Source organism: Natrix helvetica, assembly GCF_964273705.1.
Source record: "Natrix helvetica genome assembly, chromosome: 1".
NCBI lineage: Eukaryota > Metazoa > Chordata > Lepidosauria > Squamata > Natricidae > Natrix > Natrix helvetica.
The window spans coordinates 53,633,183-53,654,982 of record NC_138548.1 but is presented as its reverse complement, the minus strand read 5'-3'; the positions used below and the strand labels follow the sequence as shown (position 1 = coordinate 53,654,982).

The following is a 21,800-nucleotide window of genomic DNA, read 5'->3' as shown; positions in this document are numbered from 1 at the left end:
TGTGCTCAGTGACTCCATAGAAATAAATCACACTGTTTGCAAGTAATCTTACAAGCAGGCAAGTGACATAGGATTGTGGTTTAAATGCTAATGTGTTAAAAGCTAAAGCAGAAACTTCCTTTGCAGTTTTAGCACTAGACCCAGTTGGTGGTGGTCTGTGAGAATATCTATAAACTGCATGGCTTGATTTTCTGAAAAAATAAAATACATAACAATAATGTATTCCAAAAGTGAATAATCAGGATGTCTAATAAATCCTCCAGCATAATTGATGGGTCAGTTCTTTACCAGATTTCTTTCTTTCCCGAGTGTGGGATATAAATGTCCTTTTAGTTCCATCAAATGTTTATGGGATATTTTCTTGTTCATCCCTCCCTTCAATTTCTGCAATATGGGTAAGAAACTCTGAAGTCAAAGATTGATTCCAGAGTAATGTATTAGAACAACTTGTTCTTAAAATATAAGTTTTTTGACAGTAGATACTTAACAAGTTAATGGAAGGATAATCTTGCCTTTGCTCCTTTCATTGGTTTATTACCTCTATCTTATATATTACATCCCAAATCATTCTATCATTATCTATCCTCTATCATAAATACATTAAGTATATCCAGTGGTGGGTTTTAAATTTTTTTTAGAACCTCTTCTGTAGGGTGGCCTGCTTTGTGGGAGTGGCTTGTCGGTCATGTGACTGGGTGGGAGTGGCTTGCTAGCCATGTGACTGGATGGACATGGCCAACTTGTAAAATGTGGTGAAACTCACTTAACAACACTCTTGCTTAGCAACCAAAATATTGGCTCAGAAACTCTGGCATTTGAAGCACGCAAGTCTTAAAGCTGTCAAGTTACAAGACCCTTGCACCCCTAACCCTTTAGAAAAAAAAAACCAGGGGTGTTCAAACTTGACAGCTTTAAGACTTGTGGACTTCAACTCCTAGAATTCCTCCTCCAGTCATGTTGGCTCAGGAACTCTAGCATTGAAGCGTGCAAGTCTTAAAGCTGTCAAGTTACAAGACCCTTACACCCCTAATCCTTTAGAAAAAAAACCCAGGGGTGTTCAAACTTGACAGCTTTAAGACTTGTGGACTTCAACTCCCAGAATTCTCCTCTCACTCTTCATATTGATGATGTACGGACGGGCAGGGGGAGAGAGCTAGAACCAGTTCTAAATGGCACTGTAGATGTGTGAAACCTCTTCTATAGAAGAGGTTAGAATTGGCAGGAACCCACCCCGAGTATATCTAATTTTAGAGAACACAGCAAAAGGAAATACATTTCCAATTCTTCCTTGGGTTTTCTTATAAGTGCATTCTCATTAATTGGAGAGTCAGATCTCCAAAAAAGTGACTGTTTTCTTAGACCTCCATCAAATACACATGGGGCACCTTGTAAAGAAAAGACTAAATATTTCCTACCTTGTGGAAAACTTAATAAAACCAAATTCTAATCTTAAATTTTATAGCAACATCAAAAGCATATAATAAACATTCTTTACATTACCTGTAGAGATAGAAATATCTCCCGCTACGAGTTTTTCTCAGCTCATATAGTATTAGAAGTATTTGCCCATGGACTTCAACTTATGTGTTCCGGGAGATTTCTGGAATTTAGAATTCCTAGAATAAGTTAACTCCATGCAGTCTAATCTACTCCGGATTTATTAGTAGAATGACAGACCATAAACTCTAGAAACACATCCCCGATGGCATCATTAACTAATGTTTATTTATGTATTTATGAGTTACATTTTGGCAAATGACCCTAAATATCCAAATTCAAGAAAAGTAAGTATCCCAAAATAAAATAAGAACATAAATATAAACAGATGATGATGATAACGACAATGATAAACTGTTCCCTATGTGGTAGTGAGATTTGCCCTGCCATTTCTTTTAGAATATCATAATCTACAACTGATTTAGGAGGCTCTTCCCTTTGTTATCCTAAATCAGTTGTAGATTATGACTTTCTAAAAGAAATGGCAGGGCAAATCTCACTACCACATAGGGAACAGTTTTCAAGTCATGCATTCATTAGAAAATAATAGAAAAATAAGCCCCTTCAGTGATTGAAACAAATGGCTAGAATCTTGTGGGCTTGGGCATCCTTTAATTTTTCAACTATTTATGGTCTTAAATGTGTTTAGTACTCTTGTTTAGAAATACACTGATGTAGAATGAAGTCAAGGACCAGAACAAGAGCAGGTTCCATTTCAGGAACATTCCCATGAGAACGTTTTTGAATATAGTTGGGTATGATGTTGGGTAGATCTACCTTGTATATGAACAAGAAAACATTCATAGTAGACAAAGCTGAGTGATTGTATTGCAAACTGAAGCCATCACCTAAAATCTTCAAAGAAAGCTACATCAAAGACTTTCCAAAACAAATAGATTGTTTATGAGATAGGCTACCAGATCCAGTGGAAACAATCTGGGAAACTGTAAGATAGCAACAATCAGATACAGAAAACTCTGATGTCTTCTAGTTAAAATCCAGATTTTTGCAGCTCAGATTTATAATATAATCACTCAGGATCAGAGGTGCCTTTCATTACTACAGAGTCTATTCTTCTGAAATAGAAAAAAAATGTTATTTAATCTTAATCTTAGTTTAAAAACACCAACACTTACTGTACATAGCTTCTTAAAAGCTTACTTGGGAAGTGGATATTAAGCAGAAATTTATCTATATATATTTTCCTCTGGATTTGCGCATCACAAAGGAAGCAGATAGGTTTCCCATTTTATTTTATTTTAAATGAGCATGGGAAGCTCCTCAATGGGAAACTAATCTCACTGTTGGCTCCTTCATTTATAAATATTGGTGAATCTTGTGCCATGAATGTTCCTTCTGGTGTTACTCTTTGTATAAGAAGTATGTCCATTCTATTTCTCTTCCCAGTATTCCATGCTATGTCGCTTGCTATTTGGTTTGATGTGGAGCTGATGATGGATTGAGGCCTAATAGCTACCTCTCTCCACCTATGTCTGTCTGTTGTCTTTGACGGTGTCATTTCATGTCTCTTGCTGGTGTCACCCATATCTCTGAAGTGAGCATATGGGTTGTGTTGGTTATCCCTATTTCTTTTTATTTATTTTTGTAGACGTTACCCTGGTTTATCTGCTATTTTACTAACTCTGATTTATTGTTTTCGCTTTTTCCGTTCTTTTGCTAACAAAGTTGAGTTGACCAAAGCTGACCTGCAAGGTAGAGAAGGCTTTTGTTTCCTTGCCAGTTTGACTGAAAGTTACCTTTTAATGTAACCTTTTATATATCAGTATCTATATTTCTTATTAATGCAGTCACATCTCTAAGGCAAAAGGATATGAATTTTCTTCAACTTGCTAAGTTGGAGAATGGGGTGGTGAGGATATGGGGGGAGAAATGTTCACTAAGGTTTTTGGGATAGCTTGAGAGGTTTGACTGTATCTCACCTTAAGAATATCTATAACTGCATGGCTTGATTTTCTAAACAAAAAAAGTTTAAAGTAAATAATGAAAGTAGCACTGAATGCTTGATTCCTAAAATCAAGATGTGGAATAAGTACTTTAGCACAGTGTAATTACAAGGCAATCCTGTGATCCAATAAATTCTTTTTTCCATTTCTCTACTCAATCTCATTATGATTATGAAATCCAATCCGGAAACATATGTGAAGGGGAGATGGAAAAGGTTTAAAAAAGGATAATTGACCACAAATATTAGAAGGGTAAATTAACTTCTTCATGTTGCTAGGGGTGAGATGGGAAGCTATTGCACAACAGTGCAAACATGTTTTAAGGCACTTTCCCAGCCCTGATTCTTTGTTCTATCTTTCTCATTTAGTATTTTTGCACATTCATTGGGTAATGTCTACTCATTATATAATTGAAAAACCAATTAAATTCTGATTGGGCTGTTCCAGCTGAAGTGCCTGGAGCTCAGTCTATCTGAGATAGGTTTGATTTGGTGACTCTTGAGAAAGTGGACAGGGTTCTCTGCATGGTGGGTTTGACCACCTATTTATTAGAGCTTCCTGAGTTATGGAGTGACGCAGAAGGTGAATGTAGTTGGGCTCATTTCTTTCAGAGAAAGAGTGATGCCATCCACATTGAAGGAGTTGATGGTGTGCTCACTCATCAAAAGGTCATCTAATTATCATTTTATTTCCGGTTGAGATATTTTTACCAGCACTTGCAGAGATCCTGGTGGAAGCAGATTATTTAGACCTGTTTCAGTCAGATTTCAGCCCAAAGTTCAAACACAGAGACAGCTGTCAGTCCTGCAAGTCCTACAAGCTAAAGCAGATGAAGAAACAAATTTAGGCCAGGATTATGTATATTTATAGTAACAGACTCTTCCAAGTCTGAATGAGCTTCCCTTTCCCTCACCTTATCAAAATGTGAACTAGACAGGAACCTGAAACATTTTCACCAACTAGTTCCTTGGACGGCTCAAGGTTTCCTTGTCTGATTGGTAATGACTTTTTGCCTTATCCTTCAAGGTCTATACCATAGCATTGTTTGTGTAATTGATGATATTTGGTGGAGCCAGAGGTGCACCCATCTTTCTGCTTCTTAATCTCTCAGTGTGTTTGATACTGGCAATAATGTTATTATTCTGGACTGGCAGCAGGTTGAGATCTGATATGAGTTTGATTTGTGAATTGGTGCTACTCTTTATTTCTTTCTGGCCAGATCCAGTTGTGGCTGATACAGTTTCATGAATTGCACTGATTGCCAGTATGCTTCTAGGTATGATTTAAAGCACTTCTTATCCCCTGTAAAAACTTTCATGGCATTGGATCAGTTTCTTTGAGGGATCTTCCATAGTTTCTGCTTGGCTAATATAGATTGAAAGAGTCGGGACATTCTGGTCCTTTTGATGAAACAATGATATCTATCAAGAAACATGCCTCTGATTTGTGGTGCCGACTAGATGGTTCCACCCCAGGCACCTGATGGACCCCGAAAGGTTCCTGATGGAGCTTGGGACTTTTCCTGAATACCTTGCTCACAACTCGACCGAAGCCCTAGTGGAAGCCTGGGATAGGTCGGCCGCTGGGGCCTTGGATCACGTTGTGCCTTTGCGGTCTCTGACCCAGTGTCGATCCCGGATGGCTCCCTGGTTTACCGAGGAGCTCCAGGAGATGGAACGCCGGAAAAGACGCCTAGAGAGTGGCTGGAGGGCCAGCCGGTCCGAATCTGATGGAACACTAGTAAGAATTCATATTAAATCCTACTTTGCCGATAGAAGCGGCAAAACGGCAACATTTTCCCACTCTTATTGCATCCGCAGATAACCGCCCAGCAGCCCTGTTTAGGGTGACCTGCTCCTTACTTAACCAAGGAACAGGGGAAGACCCCTTGCAGGGTAGGGCTGAATAATTTGCTCAGTATCTGCAGGATAAAGTCGCTCAGATCCGGACAGGCTTGGACTCTGACTGGGTAGATTCGGGCGAGCCGATGGGGATGAATCTTGAGGAGACAATCTGGGATGAGTTTGACCCTGTGACCCCCTGAAGGCATGGACAGGATTATGGGGAGACTCAGTGCTGCCACTTGTGTGCTGTGTCCCTCTTGGTTAGTTTCGGCTTCCCGGGAGGTAACACGAGGCTGGCTCCAGGCGATTACCAATGCTTCATTGAGAGAGGGGTTCTTTCCCACCGCCTTGAAGGAGGCGGTGGTGAAGCCCCTCCTTAAGAAGCCTTCCCTGGACCCAGGTTCTTTAGCCAACTATCATCCGGTCTCCAACCTTCGCTTTGTAGCAAAGGTTGTCGAGAGTGTGGTAGCACGTCAGCTTCCCCAGTACCTGGATGAAGCTGTCTACCTGGATCCGTTTCAGTCGGGTTTCAGGCCCGGGTACAGCACAGAGACAGCATTGGTCGCGTTGGTCGATGATCTCTGGCGGGCCCGGGACAGGGGCTGCTCCTCTGTCCTGGTCCTATTAGACCTCTCGGCGGCTTTCAATACCATCGACCATGGTATCCTACTGCGATAACTCGGGGGGTTGGGAGTGGGTGGGCACCGTTTTATGGTGGTTCTCCTCCTACCTGTCAGATCGGTCACAGTTTGTGTTGACTGGAGGCAGGGATCGACCCCCAGGTACGTCACTTGTGGGGTGCCCCAGGGGTCGGTTCTCTCACCCCTCCTGTTCAACATATACATGAAAACGCTGGGTGAAATCATCCATGGTTTTGGGGTACGGTATCATCAATATGCTGATGATACCCAACTTTTCATCTCTACCTCAAACCATCCAAACGATGCCCTCGACGTGATGGCCCGATGCCTGGAGGCTTTGCGGATCTGGATGGGGAGGAACAGGCTCAAGCTGAATCCCTCCAAGACTGAGTTGCTGTGGTTTCCGTCATCCCGATTTGTGCATCTTGTTCCATCTTTGATGATAGGGGGAGAAATTTTAGCCCCCTCGGCGAAGGATTGCAATCTGGGAGTCCTCCTGGATATGCGGCTTAGTTTAGAAGAATACCTGACGGCCATGACCAGGGGGGCCTTTTACCAGGTTCGCCTGGTACGTCAGTTGCTCCCCTTCCTGGATCGGGATGCTCTGTGCACAGTCACTCATGCCCTCGTCCTTTCTCGCCTGGACTACTGCTACGCTCTCTACATGGGGCTGCCCTTGAGGAGCACCCGGAGGCTTCAGCTGGTCCAGAATGCGGCCACATGGGTTATCATGGGGGTACCTAGGTGCTCCCATGTTACATCCCTTTTAGGCGGCCTGCACTGGTTGCCGGTTGTTTTCCGGGTGCGATTCAAGGTATTAATTATGACCTTTAAATCACTCCATGGCTTAGGCCCAGGGTACCCAAGAGACCACCTACTGCCACCAGTAGCCTCCCACCGTCCAGTACGATCCCACAGAGTTGGCCTCCTCAGGGTGCCATCAGCCAGACAGTGTCTGTTGGTGACCCCCAGGGGGAGAGGCTTCTCTGTGGGAGCGCCTTCCCTCTGGAATGAGCTGCCCCTGGAGCTTTGCATAATCACTGACCTCCGGTCCTTCCGTCGCGCCCTAAAAAGTTGGCTTTTCCAGCAAGCCGGCCTGGCTTGTTAATTTTATCTCATTTTTTAAATGTATTGTCCTATAAATTGGGTTTGTTTTTTGGATATGTATCTAATTTCTTTTTAACTTTTGTGATATGTGTTTTTTAATGTTGTACGCCGCCCTGAGTCCTTTGGGAGAAGGGCGGCATATAAATCCAATAAAACAAACAAACAAACAAACAAACAAACATTGAAATGGGCTTGATGATGATGATGATCAATGCCATCTCAAAGTTGTGAAGGAGAAATTTAAAAATGATCTCTTGTCCAGCATCATTCAATTCAATATCAGTAAATCGTATCTGTAAGAAAAAAAGAAAATAAGCAATGAGAATAAATTCTAATGGATGAATCAATGGAAAACAACACTTGTAAGATTTACCCAACATGATTACTTCTTTTTTTGCAGTTTATCACTGTATTTGCTTGCTTTTTTTTTTGCAACTGCATCACACTATAGGCTCATATTCAATTTCATACTCAATTCCAGTCTATCAGGAATCTCATACTGATTGTATTGCATCACTATGGGTTCAGAATGCCCTGTGTTGTCATACTGATAGAGAAGGAAAACAAATATTTCACTTGTAGACAACCATAGCTAAACTAGACAGGGACATGAGTCCACATAATTTACCATTTCTTGTTTCTGTATGTCCACTTTGTATGTCATTGGAAAATATGAAAATAGTTCTAAGCATTCTGGTAAATGCATTTTCAAAATCCCATGTTAGACAAATTGTAGTGCTGAATCAAAAAACTTTGGTAGCTATCTTGAGTTCTGTTTATATAATTCTATTATATAATATTAGAGTTATCTAATATTATCTACAGCCATGTTTGACCTGGACAGTAAATTTTGGTGGCTATTTTGGAATTTTTCAATTTTTTTATACTTCTTTTTGCTGGCAGATCCTTGTGTGATTTTTTTTTCTTTAAAACTCTGTAAGATATTTCTTTAAATAGTGAGTTTGAGAGAAATTCACAGAGCTGGCTGATTTTAAATGCAAACAGTGTTTCCATAAATTTTGACATCTAAATTGACTCTTCTGAAATCTGTATCAGATATGACATTCTTTGCATAATGTAGCATTAAGACTTTAATGTTTTATTAGGTGAAGAAAGCAGAACCAGAAAGCATTTATAAAAACAGCAATTCTGACACCCTGTACAAAGTTTGAAGAAATATATTATTTAAATCCTTTTCTCTTCAGTGCACATCAGTTAGCTCCCTTTTGCTTCTGTCATGAACTGCCAATCATAAAGCAGCTTTTCTTTACTTTAGAGTGTGTTTTGTTTTTGTGGGGGGAAGGGGATTAACCTCTTACTTTTTGAGACACGTCTATTGTGATAGTCAAATGTCACAAGAAGGGGAGTTTTGACCCTAGTAAAGAAAAGAAGCATCTGTGGCAGATGTTCTCTTAGCAAGAAGGATCTGTTGCTTGGTGAGTACCAACAAGGAAAAGCAAAAATAATATCTATACATTTGACTTATGACTAATAAAGAAAGGTAAGCTAACTCCTGTTATATCCCTACTGAAAATCAGAACTGTTAGCATTCCCACAGATTCCCACAGTTAACATTTCTCCTTCTTCCCAGAGATTTTAAATCCATGTGAAGTCCTGATTCAGGCACACAATCTTGATTGGTTGCTCACCTTAGAAGCCTTTTTCCCCCCAGATATGCATTGTAAAACATTCTCACAAATGTATTTGAAACAGGTGAATTGTAATTCTATTAGGTGATTAGTCTGCAATTAACTGGCAAGTACTTTCAAGCTGATTTAGTCAATCAAATTACGTGAGCGTTCCTTCAAAACCTCCAGCAGGTATCTTACAAGAATAAACCCCAAAAGCATGAAATACGTGCAGGGATACACATGCGGTGTGGTTTTTTGAAAAGTCAAGTTATTTACATCAGTGCCATAGAAGTTCTATTTTTTTTTAATGTGTATCATTTTAATTGCACCACAGTAGCTGGAACCTTCACTTTAACGACCACATGCTGTGGACATTTCTTACTAAATTGGAGATGCATTGGAAACTGGAGTTTCTCAGAGCAGGAATGCTGATCCTGTCCTTAAGCATTTACTGCTTAACAATAAGCATGAGAAACTCAAAGCACAGGGCCCCATTAAGCAGTGAAAAATCAGGAAGGACAGCAGCCAATGTAAACGGCAGGGGGGATGTGAAAGGTCCACATCCCCATGTGAGTAGAGGACAATCAATTGCTTTAAGTGGATTCATTCTAGCATGAAATAAAGACACCAAGATTTCCACCCAGTCTCGTAGTATAAGGAATCTAGCTAGTTTCTCCAAACGTCCAGCCTGTTAAAGGAAGGATCCTAATCCAACAAGTGGCCTATTTAGATTTACCACCCAGTTATACATGGAAGAGAGGACTTAATGGCAGAAACTATCTGCTCTCAGTTTTCTTGTTGCAAACATGGGACGGCACTTTGGAGATTTGTGAAAGTTTGTAGAGGGATGCTTAAAAGGGAAGATTTAAACTTCCAGAAGTTTGACATTTTTCCTATCAGAATTAATATAAGCCAATGTAACTCTCAGCTTGACTAACTTCATGTAATATACTGTAAAATTTCCATGATATAATTCAAATAACAGCAGTATATGTTGCTCTCATTTTACAATTCTACATGAATAAAAGGCACAAGGCTTCTCTTGAAGTGCCTTAGGTAGTGTCGACCCAGGTGGAGATTCATTTAAGGAGCTGTAACTTGTCACTGATTAAAAATATGTGTGTGTGTATAACCTATACTGAATGCAGTAGTTCACTTTCCATATCAACCACAGATGCCACATTCAGAGCCTGTTGAGGAGCATATTTTACAAATCAGAATGAAAGACAGTGAACTATTTAATATAAGTGACAGTACTGACGATCTGTTTAGAAATCACTCCATAAAGAGAGAAAATGACTTAGCACCTCCTAACAGAAGATCACTGAGATATTGCTTTCAAAAGATCACTGAGATATTGCTTTAGACCAGGAGTGTCAAACTCACATTGTCACGGCATTGTCACATGACATATCACTACTCTCCACCTCCTTTGCTAAACCGGGCCTGGGCATGATGTATCCGGCCCGTGGACCAGGAGTTTGACAGCCCTGCTTTAACCTTGTCCACCCTTTGTTGCAGACCTCTTTAGCAACACCATTCTTTGTTGTAGACTTCTTGTGCAATCCTTTGTTGCAGAGTTCTATTACATTCTTATAAGCATAAGCCAGGGCTGTCCAAACTTGGCACCTTTAAGACTTGTGGACTTCAATTCCCAGAATTCCCCAGCCAGCTTTGCTGGCTGGGGAATTCTGGGAGTTGAAGTCCACAAGTCTTAAAGTTGCCAAGTTTGGACACCCCTTGCATAGGCATTCTTGCCTCACTTCCAAATGCTATGTGTCATCAGGTGGTGACCCTTTGAGAACTGTAGGCAACAAAATTTCATTTTAATGTATGCCGATTAGTGTACATTCAAAGTGACCATAAAGCTATTCTAAGTTCTAAGTTCAATGTAAAGCTTAGAGCAGTTGCACTACAATGCTGACACATTTGTGGCTCCAAATGGTTTTACTAGTTTCTTGTAGGGATTACAGCAACTTTCTCCCTCATTTATAGATATATTGGTTGACCATCAACTCTTCAGTGTAGAGAATGTGCAATCCAAAATTGGCTCACTTACCACTGGTTTAAAACATGGAGTTGGGATTGAAAAAAAATGTCTAATATTTATTATTTATTTATTAAATTTATATGCCACCCATTTTACTGTCAAGTGACTTGGATCTAGAGCTCAGTTGGCCAGTCAGAAATTGTTTAAAAAATTATTTGTAGCATCTAGGGATTTTTCGGTTTATACAAAACAGTTGCTTAATTGACCCATAGTTTCAAGATTTTTTTTTTAAAAAAACCAATTGGTCTACGGCAGAAAAAGAAAGGGAGGGAGGGAGGTTGCAGGGCATAAGATAAAGCATTGTGCATGTAAACTGGAGGATATTTTGTCATGTGGTTAAAAACTGAAATTTCCATGAAAAGAACCATGACCATAGAATATTGAGTGGATGCATGAAGATAGCATGCTGTGGTGACAGCAAGATTTAGACTAGCATGATTTCCTTCCAGGATAGAAGGGAATATGACAAAGTAGCTATATTGATGTGTCCGAATCATTTTTCTACCTATTCACTTGATCCCTATGTCAACTAAATTTATCTTTGCTTTGTAGATATGACATTTAACATTTAACATTGCTAAAGAAGCAAAAGTGTTATTATTTTTTCAATCATGCCACAATGGGTAGTGGTCCATTTTGATAGATGAATCTCATAGGATACTCCTAATTAATTATATCCAGATATGTCACCGGTATGGAGCAAGTCAAACTTATTTCTTGTTCATCTTAAATCCTCAGTCTTTGTGCTACAGTATTTAAGAGGATAGAATAGAAATATCCACTGGAGTAGTACATGAAATGCTCATAAAATTAGTAGTTACTACTTGCAAAGTTGAAATCGAACTACAATTAGCTTAGTATATCCAAAACAGACACGTGTCAGAGGCTTTCTAAAAGCCTCTATGCAATTTTAAAAATTCTTTGGAATTATTGGTACAGAGCTAAAATTCTTTTTACGATGGCATTTAATTTAATACAAAGGAGAAAATGGAACAAGCAAAGGAACAAATTAGAAAGAGCTGACATTTCACCAGATCCTATTATTCCCCCCCCCCCCAAATATCAGCAGAATTTTTTTTGGATGAGGGAGATTTGGTAGACAAACTTGATTTATTAATGTGATTTATTTAGCTACCCAACTCACAGACAATGATGCCCACCTCATAGAGGTGTGAACATTGTCAACCCATGTTTCTTCCAAACCCCATGAAAATAGCATGGAAATAACAATCCCATCATTTATATATACATTAAAAAACCGTAGGAAGATGGATAACCTGATGAATCAAGTTGTTTAACTGAGAATAAGATCGATGTGATAAGTCTTTTTGGAGGAAATAGTACTTATTATAAGCATTTTTTCCTGACCCTGCCAAGGAGGGAATATGCTACTTTTCATACCTTCCTTCTGCTGTGTACAAGTTACCTGTTTGTTGCTGAGTGTTTAATTCTTCATGTCTTTATGTGTCCTGAATTTCTGTGGCATGTTCCATGAAATGGAAAAGCATACAGTTTCTTTTGGGGGGGAAGATGGGCAGGGGATTGCATGAAGATAAATATTCATAATCCATTATAGTGTCTCTTTCTTAGTAGCTACTCTTTCTTTCATGCATTTCTTGCTATGCCATTTCAGGACCAAGCACCACCTGTCAAGAAGATTCCTGCGCTAACCAAGGCATCTGTATTCAGCAGTGGGAAGGCTTCACTTGCGATTGTTCCATGACATCATATTCTGGAAACCAGTGCAATGACCGTGAGTACTACCTTTTAAAAAAAACTGAATTGTTTATAAGGGAACCAAGAACCATTTAGTGTGTGGTCTGCAAACTTGCATGGATTCTAATGTTAGAGTTGTCTGGTGAACTTCCTGGGAAATTAGCTTACAAAACTGGATTACATAAGGGCAATGGAGAATTTTTATTTTCTCTGAGTTAGTATGAAAGTGTATGAGCGCATTCTGTTTTCATGTTTAAAGACTTTTTTAAAAAAGGAATTGATGTTCTTTTTATAGAAACCAGAGGGAACTGTATGTACCAGACAGTAATAAGAGCTTTGCTAAGAAGTACATTTGTTTCTTAAAAGTTTTTCTAATCGTCCTATTCATGTGTAGCCTTTTCTAAATACATGCAAAACTCTAAAGTGTTTAAATAGACATCTGGAAGTTTTACTGGTTCTACAATATGCATTAATGCATTGTCTAAATTCTTCCTCACTATATTTTCCAAGCAAATGTTTACCCAAAAAGGCGATGCATTAAATCAGAATTTAACTTGGGAAATGGTCCATCGTGGACATATAAATGAGAGAACAGATTTTCTTTATTGTTAGAAATGTAAGATGATAATACAATATATATTTATCGTCAAGTTGTATCATGATATGGAACACTATGCCTGAGTAACCTTTCAAGCCTGTATAATTTTTCAGGTTGGAAAAAAAAAACATGCATTGAAGAAGCTCTGTAGCTCAGACAGATAGTCTGTCTATGAGTAGAGAAGGTCCTAGGTTAAGTCCTTACCATCTAAATAGAAAGATCAGTTAGCAAGTGATGGGATCTGAGTTTATAGAAAACACCAAAGATATTCAATATATTTTGGGCTTGGACCACCATATTTTGAATTTATAACAATTGTTTTAATTATAACAATTTGGAAATTGTTGTCCAAAATAGGCTGTTGAATTGGCCAGAAAATGCTCTCATACTGTTACAAATTTAAGGAAAGAAGTAAGCTCACTTTCATATACATATTTTACTCTAATTTCTAGTAATCAAGGGAGTACGGTACATGGAATTGAAGAAGTTTTAAATCATACATTTAAAATAATTATCAGAAGCCTAATGAAAAGGATACATCTTTTTGAGATTTTTCTAAATGCAAAGGCAGTAGGAACCACACAATAGACAGCTTGGGTGCTGGATACAAATACAGGCTTCTGCACATTTTCTGTAGACACTAAGGACTATATAAATTTGCAGTAAAGAACTGGTTTCTCAGATAATCCATCCTTTATCCATTGGAGATTTAAAAGTTACTGTCAAGGATGATGTTTACTAAGTAAAATATATTGGACTTTGGAAAGGTTAAACATCCCTTTCTATCTTCTTGTTTTCCTCCAAAGAAAGAAATGTGTGAAAAAAGGTAAATAATTTCATGTGTGTTCTGCTTGCAATATAGGGTTTGTGTTAAAGGAAAGTAAACAAACATGTTCTGTTTTTACAATAACTCAAATTAGTAGCTTAAAGTATATTTAAATATCATGATAAGGAAACATTTCCATAATGTTTCAGTATGAAAATTATTTCATATGAATATAGATGCTCATGATGTAAGATGCCAAAGAAAATTTTAGCTTTTAGTTAAAGATAGGTGGAAAATACTTTGGTGTTAAAGTAACTTTACTGTTAGAAATAAATGTAAAAATGGGAATCTGGACTGTAGGTATTTATTAATTAGGTTCATGGCATGCATTTTCTACCTTTCACTATCATATCCCCTTAGGATTCTTTAATATAATACAGCCCACTTAATATATGATTTATTTTATGTGATAATAATCCATTAATGATTTTTTTCTAAAAGACATGATAAGACAACCAGTGTATAAAGTACGTAATACAAAGCTACACTTATAAAGCTGCATTTAAGTCATCTGCATTGAAGAGCTTTTAACAACATAAACTATTTTACGTTGTTCCTGCAGTTAATAAAATAGTTCACCCATTTTAGGTGACCACTTATAAATCAAATTAACTTCAAGTTTTCAGCAAGCCAGCCTCTGAGCCTAGTGTGAGAGTTTCCTTAATGTTCAGGAATAAATGGCTAGAAATGACATCCAGAGGGTAAATTGAAATTTAAAAGCCAATTAAAAAGATGGTTTCTATTGTTTAAAATATGTATAATAACATGTGCTGTGTATGCAAGAACCATGTAGGAAAATTGCAAATGAAAGGAAGATTTGCAAATAAGTTAAAGGGAAAGAAGACACAGATAAAGTTTAGAAAGAGAAACTTCTGAAAGCCTTCCTCTTCTTATGATGATTTTGTCAAAGTGGATGGATCTAAAGAAAGGCTTGCTCATTTTTGTTGTTCATAAGCAACTCTGAACTGCCATTAGTTGTGCAGCTATGATCTTCATACTTTTGATTCAGAAATGTTTATTGTGAGATACTGCCTCCTCATGGATCAGAACAGGTAAGTTCAAGCTGATTGCTCTGAACCTATCCAGCTGAGATTAAAAAAAGGTATGTGCTGTTACTTATATTTATAACGTCTTGGGTGTGCAAGAGCAAATTTTATTCCTTTCCATTTTGTATTATATTCTGGAGAACAAATAAAACCCATCCATTAATGTTCAGAGGCTACTATGATCCAAAGGCTAGGAGAACTACGCAAACTGTTCTTGGAGCTCAGAAGAAGGGCCATACTGATCCCTTTCTGAGAATGAGGGAAATAACCCCATTAATATCAATACATATTAATTTACAACCCAGGATACTATGTGCTGTTAAGGTCTCTATGTATCCATAATGGATACAATTACTATGCAGTAATAAAGGTTATTGAACAATTTGGAGCTATCAGACTTTAGAGGGATTTGTATAATATGATCTAGGTATATTTGAAATTAGACTTCATGTGCAACTTTATGGAGTTTTGAATATATGTCATTCTGTGCAGAAAGATAGACGAATGATTGTAGAGCAAGAATATTCATTTCTATGAGACATTTTGGCTCCTTCTCCAGTTTCCCCAATATTCTATAATTAACTATAATATATACCTTTCTCTTCCTTTAAATAAACATTTGTGAGATGATAAATACAAAACTAATTACTAAAAACCAGGATGTAAATCATCCCTAAGAAATTAGCCAAATAATACTTTATTGAAATAGCTTTAATGCAGTCTGCCTTTTTTTCCTAATAAGTAATTAAGAGTGAAAACCAATGCAAAACAATGATTTGTAGCTTCCTAGATAAGGACTGAAGTGTATATTTATTTTATGAATGCTTTCATTAAATTGCATAGTTGATGCAGTGCTTATTCTATCTTCCTCAGGAATGCAAATACATTATATACGTATATTTAAATAAAATTACCTGGAAATTGAACTTAAATCACGGTGTTATCTGCAATTACTCTTGCAGCTAGTTAAGTGTTATGGTAAAATAGAGTATTTAAAGTAAAAGCTTCAGGAGCTTTTCCTTGCAATACATCAGTTGCTGTTGGAGACTCAAGTATAGAGTGAAAACTTTTTTTCAACCTAGTTCTTATAGAATAGCAAATGGGTGGTCATTAATTTTATTTCTATATTATTGCTATTCATATTAATCTTTAAATTATAGATGTTAATACAGTATTGACCGGTCTTTATAAAACAAGTTTTAATTCATCCATAAAAAAGCATAATGTGCTTCTCTCACATATACAAGCTCACTTTTTTATTTTTGATTGAATTCATATTTGGAAGACTTTTCTATTTCTACTCAAAGTTATTTAAGGAGTTCCTGTATTGTATGTTAAAAATCTGTACCCTACATCATCCATCTCTAACCTAACATTCTCTTGATGAAATAGAGTTATAATTTGTAGAATTCCTGGGTATGATAGCTTAAGCTGGGAGTCAGTCATAGTTTAACTATACAGCATTTAGAGGCCCCAAAATTAGAAGGGTCATTCTCATTTCTGTTTTCTATATCAGTGTTGCTTTCATCAAATCATATAAGAGTAATGTGAAATGTTCACCCAAACTTTAGGGCAAGACAGGAATAACTTGGAAGCCTATTATATGTCTGAATTATTTTTCAATAACTTTATATCACTTCTAAAAATGAAGAAACATTGAAACAATAGAAACATTCAGAAAACATCTACCATTTTGCTGTATGTGTATGCGGGTACATGAGAGATAGAGGATTGCATTAAATGAAAGGCACTTGTGTTCCTTATGTCCAAGGTTGCAATTTTAAACTTGCTTTCTGGGTGATTTATTTTCAGTAAAACTTCATAGAATGGTTTCAGTAGGGTTTTTTTTGTCTGCATAGTTATCATTTTTATTGACTTAAACAAAATGGATATTCCAGACCTGTGACATTCACACTGAGGATGGATGCCCCCTTTTAATATGATTTCCTTTACAACTCTTGTAATATATAATGCACAAATGGTAATTAATGTATATTTCAAAGGCATTCAGTCTAGTACAGAATTATTGACATTGCTTCAGATTCTAGACAATGTATATTCTATATTCAATATATATATCTATCCATTTTAGAATTTACTCAGCATGCTGTTTCAAGATCAGAATGGTAGTCAGGAATTCAGTTTGAATGAAATGTGGATCAACACTATATAAAAGTAATGTAAATGCCTTCTACTTTCAATGTACAATAGTTTTTTACCATTACCAGTGCCACACTATAAAATTGTCTCAACTTACATCCTAAATTTTCTTGATAGCCTTTGGATCCTAGCATGATGGGTTTTATTATTTTTACTACTATTTTAGAGGGGAGGATGGGGTAACCTTACTTTGATAATAAGATCAATAAAGCTCAATAAATAGCCCTTCTTTGTCTCTGATTAAACATAGTAGTAACTGTCAACAGCTGCAAAGAATGTGGATTGGAAGCAGACAAGCAACTTGTTCTGATGCAGGTCCACTTCTGTTGCTAATTCTGCAGAAATTACAAACCAGCCTTTTCAAAATAATGAAAAATTACATCAGAACCTAGCTTATTTTCAAGGTCTATTAGGTCTCTTTCACCATAGGTTCCCAACAGCCCTTCCCAACAATTTGGTTGACCTAGTCCTCTGCTATGTTTACAGGTAATCCTTGATTTATGACCACTCATTCATCCACCTTTCAAAATTATGATGGTGCAGAACAAAAGGACTTAAGACCTGTACCCAAACTCATGACTGTTGTAGCTCCTTTGTGGTCACATGATAAAAAAAAACAGCTCCTGGAATGCTGCAACTGCTTGCACCCACTTATTTCCCTCAATCTCAGCCACCCACCGGGTCCACCAGTGAATGGAAAGCTGCCCAGGTCTGGGACAATTCACTATTCATCCATCCCACCAGCGCAAACAAAGCACCCCATTAATCTAACAGTTTTTTTCCAGATGCTGGCTACTGTATGTGAGGCACAAACTTCTTACTGAGGCCACCATGCACCATTCTCCAAGTTGGCTCCATTCTTGTGATCCTTTGGAAGCCTCCTTCTCCAAATCATGCAATTTGGAGAAGGCTGCTTCCGAAGCACCAGAAGAATGCAGCCTGCTCTTGTAGTGCTTCAGAAACCTCTTTCTCTAAATTGCTTTACTTGTGCTGGTGGGCCAGGTGGGTGGCTGTGCTTTTGTGTTGCACTGCAGCAACCTCTTCAACTTATGCACAGTTTGCTCAGGGCCTCCCAGGGCCATCCATTTAATGAACATGAGATCAATCAGGAGTGCCGGGATTGCAATCATTAGGTGAAGCTGTTTTGTGATGTCTTGCTTCATAACCACTTTGCTCAGTGACCAATATTCTGTTCTCAACTGTGGTTGTAGATCAAGGGCTACCTGTAGTGCAGCAAAAGGAATGGTGGCTAATTGTGTATAATCTGGAAAATTTATAGAATTCCAAGGCCTGGATTTTTTGCACAAGGATGCACAATGGAATAAATTGGCCTCTCCTTATATAGCATGGCTGTTCTCTTTAAAGCTCCTCTTACGTTCTTCCTCTCTCCATGATAGATTCTGGCATGCAGTTTTCTATTTAAAGGTTTATCTGTCTAAGGTTTATCATAAGGGAATAAATAACACCTGGACTTCCATTGGCATTTGAGTTTTATGGTTCTTGCACAATTGATATATATGTACAGTGAGGAGGCAGACTCATAGGCAGAAGAGTGGGGAGGAGCTGGGTTGTTATTCTCCAAGTTAAGGATAAGATTTTATTGGGAATTAATTTAGTCAGCGAGTTGAAGGGTCCCTGCTGTTCTTTCATAGATGTCTCATTATAGTAGTACCTAAATGACAATATCTGAGCCATGTTCTTTATTGGAATGCAAAGTGATTAGACATTTTAAAAACTGAACTACTATTCTTTGCAAGATTTTCCTATTTATCAGAGTCTATGTGGCTGAAAAACAAAAGTCATGTAAAAATTGATACACTACACGACTCTCCAAATCTCTTTTGGAATAATGCAGTAGCTTTTTCTCTCTCTTTCTTTCCCATTAGTTACCTTGGCAATAGGGAAGTGGATAAACCAATTAGAATCATGTCAGCAAAACTAAGACATTTGATACACCTTGTCATAAGGACTGTAGTCCTTTGCTGGAGCTTCTATGTATGTGTCAATGTGTCAATATCATGCCTGACTTCTAGTGGACTCCTACTGCCATAAATATGAGTAGAAGGAAATAAACTGAATGAAGATTCTTCTGAATATATTATTTCTTTGAGGAAATCATTGTAGCAACTTATAAATAAGGACATAATACTTTCTAAAATCCAGGAAACTGACAATATGAAACCTGGATTTCATAACAATGTTACTGTATGTCAATCCTCTAGAGCAGGGGTGTCAAACTCATGGCCATTGGGCTGGATGCATTATATGCTGGCCATGCCCACCCCTGTATTGTTGCGAGTTTGACACCCCTGCTCTGAGGTTTTCCTTAAAGGAAAGTTTTTGGACAGGAAAAAGAAATTACAACATAAATTGATATTTCATGTTTTAAATTTTATATTTTAAGTATTGTATGTGTTTTAACATTATATCGTTTGGGTTGGAGTTTTTAATTTATTTTCTTTTTAGTATTTCAAACTGTACACCACTTGGCCACATTGTTTGAGCTGGGTTGCCTTATAAAACAAACAAAATGAAGTAAAATATGATAAATCTGGAAGCAATTTGTTTGTTAAGCAATCCAATTAATCTGCTGATTATTGGTTTTCAGTAGATGACTACTACATAATTTATAGTGCAGTTTAGCTGTACATGGAGACATATCTCAACATTTTAAGTTTAGTACCCAGGGATTCATATAATAGCTGTGAAACATTGAGGATTTTGACACAAGTTTTAATTTCAGCTATCTAGATTGTTATCCCCCCCAAAAAAGACAGTGCAACAAATTATTGAGAAACCTCTGAAACAAACTTTAAACTGTGAATTTGACGAAGGGAATTTGAAAATATATGTGATTGCTCTGTGTGGCGTTCCTTCTCTTAAAGGACACCATTCCAAATTCCAGGTGCAGCAACATATTTGGGCTATGGATGCAGAATGTTAGTTCACAGCAATGGCTGTCTCCCATTTGAAGCAGAAGACAATAAAGAAAGGCAGAATGTATCTGAATAATAATACCTCTGCAGTAATAAATATCAAGCTTAAAAATATGGTGAGCTCTCCAAAGTGCTGAATCAGTTCAACATCAAAAATAAGTTGCTTCATACTGGCATCAATAATGCACCTGCCAAATACTAAGTGTCCCTTTGAAATGAAGACGGAGCCATTATCACCTCAACAATATGATCAGGGGCCTATTCATTCTTTTAGATGCTTCTACTTTCTGACTTAATTGTCTCTCTTGGCCCCAAGGTTCTGTCAAGTTTGTTGATTTCTCATAACTATTTGTCATAGTGGCTCCTTTTTGCCTCCAAATTGTGCTAAATGACCTTCGAACTGCTACATCTTTGTCCTGCTGATCTTTGGTGCGTGATGAAGATGAATGGTAAACATCCCTGACCATCAGTCATATAGCTGAGAAGATTTTAGGAAGCATCTGCGTCCTTTATAGTTCATCTGACACAGATCTTTCCTTAAATGAACTGCAAAATAGTAGAGACGGCCTGGAGCCAATGTTAAAAAACAAAACAGAATGCAAATAGCTGAACAGATCAGAGAATCTTCTTCCTTCCCAGTCAAAATAAACAAGCTATGGGTTCCTCATCCTTAATAGCCTTTTTCAGCTGCTTGCATTTGCAGGATGGAAAACTGGTTTCAGGAGTTCAAGCTGAAAAACAGTCCCCATAATTTTATTTCTACATAGTTGGTCTCTCCTCCTTTTTTCAGTTTTAAATTGTTAATTAATGGATTACTTAGTTTTATACAATCAAAGGAAGAGTATTAAATTAAATGTAAAAAAGTGGTAACAGTGTTCCGTGCGCCTTTGGCGTTTTATCATGCCGGCCACATGACCATGGAGATGTCTTTGGACATCATTGGCTCTTCGGCTTTGAAATGGAGATAAGGAACACCCCCACCCTAGAATCAGGAACAACTAGCACATATGTGTGAGGGGAACCTTTACTTTTACCTTAGAGTAGTGGTCACAATCTTGTCACTGGGTATGTCTGAAAAAAATGTTACTATCTTCAGATGTGGACACCAAATAGTATAGCTTTTAAAGAAACTGAACAAAGTCACGGGTGAGTTATCTATCAGCATCTACTAGTTTTGGCAGTTATAACCAATCTACAAACAACATAATATGAATTCTGGCTGCAGGGAGAAACAGTGAAAGAATTTGCCGCTGGTTATTTCTGATTATCAGCTTTTAGAGCATATTTAGAGCATATTTGGTTGGCTTTGGTTTGAGAGTTCTTTGCTTTCCAGGGACTGAACACACCAAATCCGAACAAATGCTTTATTGCTCCATTATTGTACACAATGCTTTATTTATCCATACCCCAACAACAGATTTTGCTTTTCACCCTTCTAGGACTTTCAAGGTGATGATGTCAATTCTATCAGTAATACTCAGTCCTTTAAGACTGAACTCAAGCAAAAGACTATTAGTCGATAAGAGGCATACAGGTTTCGCCTTCTTCTGACAGGTTCTTACGCTTGTTAGGATGAGGTGCTGTTTTTCATTGTGGTTCTTCATTCTCTAGTTTTAAGAGCCATGGTGGCATAGTAGTTAGAATGCAGTACTGCAGGGCTAACTTCCTGATCACTCCAAAAGTTCGATTCTGAGCGGCTCAAGGTTGACTCAACCTTCTATCCTTCCGAAGTTGGTAAAATGAGGCCCAGATTGTTGGGGCCAATATGCTGACTATGAAAGGGT

General features: G+C 37.7%; 1 protein-coding gene across 2 annotated transcripts in view; it reads left to right on the top strand.

Annotated features, from left to right (window-relative positions):
* NRXN3 (neurexin 3) overlaps window positions 1-21,800 on the top strand; it is a 1,287,124-nt gene that overhangs the window by 565,027 nt on the left and 700,297 nt on the right. The window contains exons 10-11 of one of the 2 annotated variants that reach the window (XM_081936218.1): window positions 3,184-3,210; window positions 12,368-12,487. In XM_081936218.1, coding sequence (XP_081792344.1) covers window positions 3,184-3,210; window positions 12,368-12,487 — 147 coding nt within the window. The remainder of the gene's footprint in view (window positions 1-3,183; window positions 3,211-12,367; window positions 12,488-21,800) is intronic. The other variant, XM_081936219.1, reaches the window with a different exon arrangement.